This window comes from Patiria miniata, unplaced genomic scaffold (assembly GCF_015706575.1).
Source record: "Patiria miniata isolate m_02_andy unplaced genomic scaffold, ASM1570657v1 HiC_scaffold_10, whole genome shotgun sequence".
NCBI classification, from domain to species: domain Eukaryota; kingdom Metazoa; phylum Echinodermata; class Asteroidea; order Valvatida; family Asterinidae; genus Patiria; species Patiria miniata.
Genome location: NW_024037048.1, coordinates 18,359,424 through 18,366,440, shown reverse-complemented (window position 1 = coordinate 18,366,440; position 7,017 = coordinate 18,359,424). Strand labels below are relative to the sequence as shown.

At 39.3% G+C, this 7,017-nt stretch overlaps 1 protein-coding gene across 1 annotated transcript; it reads right to left on the bottom strand.

Annotated features, from left to right (window-relative positions):
- Positions 1 to 439: 439 nt before the first annotated feature.
- LOC119734020 (C1q-related factor-like) lies at positions 440 to 1,251 on the bottom strand. Its single transcript, XM_038207399.1, has 2 exons — positions 1,066 to 1,251; positions 440 to 885 (listed from the first exon to the last, which is right to left on the bottom strand). The coding sequence occupies exons 1-2, from the start codon at positions 1,112 to 1,114 to the stop codon at positions 446 to 448; spliced, it is 489 nt and encodes a 162-aa protein (XP_038063327.1). The 5' UTR covers positions 1,115 to 1,251; the 3' UTR covers positions 440 to 445.
- Positions 1,252 to 7,017: the final 5,766 nt, after the last annotated feature.

The window sequence follows — 7,017 nt, the reverse complement described above, 5'->3', positions numbered from 1 at the left end:
ATAACGCCATAAACACATTTTTTTTTTAGTCGTTAACCTGTCTCGATACATGGTGGCACTGCTTTATTGCAAACCTTTGTTTCTAAAAAAAAAATGACCCAGCTTGCTTTGAAAAAATATTCCATCAAAATACTTCTCGATAGGCCTACAATGGGTACAAAAAAATATCGTCAAAAAACTTAACGCATACTTTTCACTATATCTCAATACTCATGCATAAGGCTAAATATTTTGTTTTGCAAGAATTTTAAAAAAATGGTGAATCCATTTTTGTATACAGATCGGCACATGCGCAATGCAAAACCATTAATAATAATATTTTGTGACATTGTCATTGAACATTATTTCTTTTAATTCATTGGTTATTGTTTCTGCAAAATGGAAAGCGATTAAAAAAATCAGCAACACAATGCTCGTGTATCTTTGTATGTTGTGTTTGTTGTGTTTATTCGGGGTAAAGGAGGAAGCCACTGAATGAGGTGTAGTGCCAGGAATTACTATGCGCCCTACCGTGCATTGTGAGATACATCGTATCTCCACGCTGCAGAACCACCACCGCGCTCCCAGACACCTGCTCAAAGTGACTTGAATCATTGCTAAGGCCAGAGACAACCACGTCGCCGTTCTTCCGGAGATGAACGTACAGGCGGCTGCTGGAAGGATATTTGCACACAGAAAACATGAACACGTAGGTGCCCGGCACACCACACGTGAACGCGCCGGTCTCGAGATCGAAGCTGGTACCCGGCAGAAGCGTCTCGGTCGCCTGGAAGGGCAAACGGGTGGCGCCACTCGTAGAGGTATCCGAGTGGCCCGTCCTCACCACGGTGAATGCTACCCGCTGGTTGGAGTCGTCTGGTGCCTCCCCTGGCTCACCCTTTTGACCTTTGACACCAGTCTGACCGGTTTGCCCGACTGAACCTTTAGGCCCAGTGTCACCTTGAGGGCCAATCGGTCCGATAAGCCCTGGCTCGCCTGCAATACCAGTACGACCTTGGAGCCCCAACTGACCTTTGACACCACGTGCTCCCCGCTGACCCCGGGGGCCGATATCACCCTGTTGACCTTTGACACCAGTTTCCCCGGTTGGCCCCACAAAACCTCTTGGTCCCATCTTGCCCGGCAGGCCTCTGCCGTCGTCACCCGGCTCTCCTTTTTGACCTGCATCACCCTTTGACCCTTGTAAAATTCCGACAATTGCAGCTGTTTCCTGGCAGCACGTTTGGCCCGCCTGAGACGCAGGACCATCACCGTCCGAGGGAACCGGCCCAGTAACGGAAGCTCGGAGGTTGACGGAGTTACCCAGAAGGAGGGCGATTGGAATAACGGTTGCCACGAAGATCTTCATTCTGTACAGAACAACAACGATTAAACTGAAACAAATCAGGTAAAATAGTTTTTAAAAACAGGAAGAGTAGAGAAAAATATTGAGGTTTGATAAACAGGAGAACTAGTCTACAATTCATGACAATCCGCCGTCAGATTTGAAGGAAAAAAAAAAAAAAAAAAATGAGATTGGAGGAATCATTGTTCGAAGAATGTTTTCTTTGTTATATAACAGTGGTGTATGGCAACCCACCGAATCGATTTTTTTTTAAATTTCGCCGGTTAGGAAAGGTCACCAAAATGCATTCCGATAGGGTGAAGCGTTCCGGAGCTGTAGTATTTCGGTTTTTTTTGGTGGGGGGGGGGGGGGGGGGGGGGACGGATTACATCTTGCCCCTTCCTCGGTCCTGATAGAATCATTATTCAAACCTCACCACACCCACCTCGATGGTTCGTTCTTGAAGATCAGGTCCAAGAAGAGATCACAGGGAATTCAGTGTAGGCTGAAAAAAACATACAAACGAATACTGGTTAAGTTTCATTTTAATACTATTTTATTATCAATTAAGATAAATTAGTGAGATTTTTTTCTCATTGGGATACATTGCCACCCCAAAACAGGAAAAATTTCTCACCAAGTTATTAGGGTCAAGTAATTAAAATAATAGGTTTTCCTGACCGAATTCGTCAAGAAAAACAACCTGTTTTACTGTCGCCTTGTTCAATTTCTCTCGAATTGACTTATTCTTGAAATAAGCATAATATTTGTTTACACGTTATTATTGAAACGATTTTTTTTTAATTAATTTTTCTGAAGGCATGTATCTTTTTTTGAGACACTAGTAACTCGGTCAAAAGTCTGTTGGCATTCTAAGCTTTTGTTGCACTTGTCCAGGCAAATGTACTTTTATCTCCAGTTCACTATGAGTTTTAAAGCAGAAATGAACTTTTTCATTCACTATGAAATATTATAGGGTTTCCCGCCCAATTTCATACTTTGCTAATAATAATAATAAAACATTTTTATTCAAAATCGCATAAAACATGCAGACCTTTTCACACCCGGTTGAATTTAGCGAAAGCTCAACATGTTTCAGGGTATTCTTCATTCACGCGTGAAAAGTAAGGAGCAAATTACGTGACTTGTGCATTGAATTTCTTGTGATTTGAATATCAGTCTCGCTCGGGATTTCACTTTAATGCATACGTTTACAAAAGCAACACAGTTCAATGAATTTTGGAAGTTGCATTAGCAAGGTATTGTATTATAGTGATACAACAGAGTATAAAAATGACATGGCTTTTGAAAAGTTTGGATTAAGGAATCTACAGCTATTTCAAAGATTGGAATGCCTGGGAAGGGAATATGAAAAAAGCAGAACAGAACTGTATCAATGTAAAGTGTCAAAGTGATAGAAGGAAATACATTTAGAACACTCGCCGATATAATACTATGTCAAAATACAGATTTTTATGTAAGAACAATTAAGTGATTAGTTTGTTAATTGTTGTAATCACTCTTTGGAAGTAAAAAAAAATTGAAAATCATATAAATTTGGGTTTTTTTTATGGCCAATACGATTGGCGATTTGCGAATTGCAAATTAAAAAGACTCCTTATTCCATTGCACTTTCGTTGAAAATGAATACTTCCTCTTACAGATTCGCCGACACTCGGTGCAAAATCGAAAACCAACAAAAGAAATGTATTTTCTTTTGCACGAAAAAGTTGCCTTCACGCTTTGGTGGGTGTAAAATATTTTTCAAAAAATCGAATGCGCTAAATGCGACCTTTCGCAGTGTAATTAACAGTCTCTCTTATTGGACGAACAAGTTGCGATATAGAACGGGAAAACCTATATGTTATGATTCCCAAAGTTGATAAACAATCACAAACGAATTACAACGTGATCAACGATCAAACAAGAATTAGGACAACGGTTGCGAACACAATTCCGATTTAAAAAATAAATAAAAGAAGACAAATTCCAAAGAATCTGATTACACAGCAACTAAATATTGGTGTGATCAATATTTGTTTTCATCTTAGTTCTCTTTTTTTAACAAACTGATGTACGTGCATAAAAAAAATGTAAGGAAATTTCAGCATGTTTCCGCTATAAGTTCGAGGCACCCTGATGAGTTTAACGAGGAATTTGCAAAGACTGCAGGCCAAAATGTCTGGCATAGTTCTTCGGTGGGTGTTATAGAAAGGGAATATCACTCGAGCGATGTTTTCTGTTAAAATTTTGACCAAAAGGTGTATAAATGTAGAGAAAAAATACAGTCTCCCACCAAAATCACTGCTCTGTTCTGATGATTGAGTCAGGAAAATGTCAAATAACAGACACTCACCTCGATGTAACGTTCTTGAATTCTATCACGAAGGGAATCCTCAACACTCAGCAGATTGCGAGCTGGAAATAATACCAACGAAAATGAGTCATTGAAAATCCGCTGGGAGATATCTTGGGGGCTGTTGGGGGAAGCATAGCTGAATTTCACAAGTAAAACACCCCCAGATCAAAATCTCTGTCGGGCGAAATGTGATCTGGATTAATAATATAATTTTTAAGCGGAATGCGTCCTGTATGCAACGGCCCTGAACAGACCCACGCACGAGCAATATTCATGTCTTCTTTGAAGGATTTAATATTTTCGAATCAAACGCAGTAACTGCCAAAACAAATGCCCAGATTTTCTGAGAGAAATCTGTATGCAAAAAGAATTTAAGGCCACGTAGGATCATTTGCAATTGCCCGGAAAAGTACATTTAATGACAGAAACCTTGCAATGCTGAGAGTGAAGATAAGACTGGTATCAAATACCCGATGAAAGTATTTCGCCTGATATATCGGTTGAAAACTTTGCAGGTGTTTTTAAAATTAAAAAATATAGTTCAGGTGTTATAAAGCACGGAATCAAGTAACGAGATCCAACAAAATAGTGCATACGTTTTCTCTGCTTTTTTCTCAATGATAGTATCCACTGAGCTGAAACTTCAACAGGTTAGTTGCGACCTTCTTAAGTTTTTAAGCCATTTTGTTGCTTCTCACGAAAAAAAAAATTTTTTATTATTATTTCTGTACCAACTGACCAAACACTTTCAAAGTATTCAGCAAATACTACTATCGCCATTTCAAGAAAATATTCAACGGAATCTAAGTGGCATGCTGAGTGGAACCCTGCATGCAAACAGAGCTTGTGCTTCATATTTTAAGACGAACAGCGGACAAGGCGGATCCGGGGGGGGGGGGGGGGGACCATGCCCCCCCCCCCAAAAAAAAACCAACAATTTTGATTTTTAAGTGACGTCGCAATAAAGGCAGGCACTGGGTACACTACCATCTTTTCGAAACAAAAATGGTTAAAGTGGTCAGAAATTTCCTCAGATCGCCACAGAGCATTTACAATTACAAAAAATTCGGGGCCCATGATTAAGCAGGCCCTGAACCCCACGCCGTGATTTTTTGGACCCACTTTCCGGGGACCCATTTTTTTTTTGGGGGGGGGGCTACCCCCAAACAATTGTGTTCTGGATCCGCCCTTGACAGAGAACAGAAGGGACGAATAATGTGCACAGACATCAACGCTGTACATGATTGCTACAAATGAATCCAACTAGATAAAACAATTTGAACTTGAATAAAACTGTGAGCATCATCACGATCCGGTCCGTTTGTATTTGCGCCCTCTATATTCAGTTACACGTTCATCCTGCAGTGCTTGAATATAACTTGATGATCAAACCGGAATGGCGCACTGTGAACTCTAGCGAAATGACACAGTTTAACAACAAAGTTCAAAGGGTACTGAGTATCCACATAAATGATAACACAAAATAAGACAGGCATGTTTGAGTTGTCCGGATTTCCTGATGAACGTTCTTCCGTGACCAACTTCCCCATAACTCTTCATCCTGAATTAGTTTGAGTGATTGCCGGAATACAATGTGAGTACATCGAATCAGGATTTCATGTTTAAAATTAAAATGAGAAATTAAACAGGGAAAAAACGAGGCAGAAAATCAGGGGTGGTTGATCATACCTATATAAAGAGTCGAACTTTCGCAAGATTGTTTTCTTTAAACCAAAATGTTAACGCAGTAATGTACCTGAACTATTACAAGTGCGTGAATTATTTTGAATAAGTGCGAATCCCGATCAATTTCAACTATTCTGAATCACAGCAGGGAACTTGATGTAATGAGCTCTTTAAAAAAATGCTCCAAAATTTGATTCAAAACCAGTCGAGTCTGAACAGCTTTGTTTTTGACACTGAATTATTTCGTGTTTGTATAGTGTTATATCCGACAAGATATATCGTCTTAAAAAACTGAAGACGTTTTCGAAATAGTGTGCCGGTGGGCAGACTATTAACGTGAGTTAGCAACGAAATTCAGTGACAAGAACCCCAAAAAATAATCCCTTTAATTTCTCTGTTTTGGTCAAATGTATAGCATCAACCAAGCTAAAAGTTCAAAAGTTAGTTGTGCTGCATCATACTTAAGATTGTGAGCAATTGATCAAATGTTCCACTAACTGGTTCAAGGTTGCTTGAACTTGTAGTTATAGGAATCACAATGAGCGTACAGTTTCTGCATTTGTGGGGAAAATCGATCTCATACCCAGGAAGTAGAGGCGCAAACATTACAGCTGGACTACCGCAGTCAAGTTACAGTCGTTACATAAAGATTTTTTTCCGGATGGGAAATCAGCGCACCGGTTTGGTTCTAGTAAGCCTCCATCTGTTTGTCAACTGAAACTTGTCTCACAAAATATTTCAGATTTGTAAAAATCTGTACCAATCACCAAAAACATTAAAAAAATAAGCCAAAAATCAATATGGCTGTTTGTCCAAATATCCAACAGAATCTCAGCGGCATGCTGAGTGGAACCCTACATGCAAATACATGAGTGAATTCATCGAGAGCTTTTGCTTCAATCTCTTCAGGCGAACAGAAAGCCTGAGCAATTTGTACAAACACCAACTCTACACATGATTTCTACAAATTCACCCACTTAAATAAAGCAGTTTGAACTTGTATAAAACTGTGTGTATCATCACGATCCGGTCCGTTTGTATTTGCGCCCTCTATATTCATGACTCGTTCATCCTGCATGCTATGATTGAATGAAACTTGATGATCAAAGCGCACTGTGAACTCTAGCGAAATGGCAAAGTTGAAAAGGTACTGCTTGAGCAATAACACACAATAAGACAGGCATGTTTTTGATGTCCGGATTTCCTGAAAAACGTTCTTCCGTGACCAACTTCCCCATAACTGTTGATCCTGAATTACTGATTGCCGGGAAACAATGTGAGTACATCGCATGTTTTCTAATCAAAGTGATAAAATTAAAATGGCAAAATGAGGAAGAAAATAAGGAGTGGTTGATCATACTGATTTTATGGGTGAGGTTATTTATAAAGGATGGAGCTTTCGCAATATGTCTTCTTTAAACCAAAGAAAGACACTTTTTTAAAGTATTAATAGTGCGTGAATATGTTTAAGCATTAATCACAATCAGTTGAAACTATTCTGAAAACAGCAGAGAACTTGATGTTTTAAACTCTTCTAAAAACTGCAATCAGATATGACTAGAAAAAGTCCTACTGATAGCCTTTGTTTTGACAATACAACTTTCCGTGAATGTACAGTGTGCTATCCATTATAGTGACAAGATTTCAA

Excerpts from the sequence above, each read along its gene's own strand:
- LOC119734020 (XM_038207399.1), bottom strand. The coding sequence starts at position 1,114 with ATGGGACCAAGAGGTTTTGTGGGGCCAACCGGGGAAACTGGTGTCAAA. Across the intron at positions 886-1,065 it reads CGGGGAAACTGGTGTCAAAG|GTCAAAAGGGTGAGCCAGGG; the intron begins GTCAACAGGGTG and ends CTGGTGTCAAAG.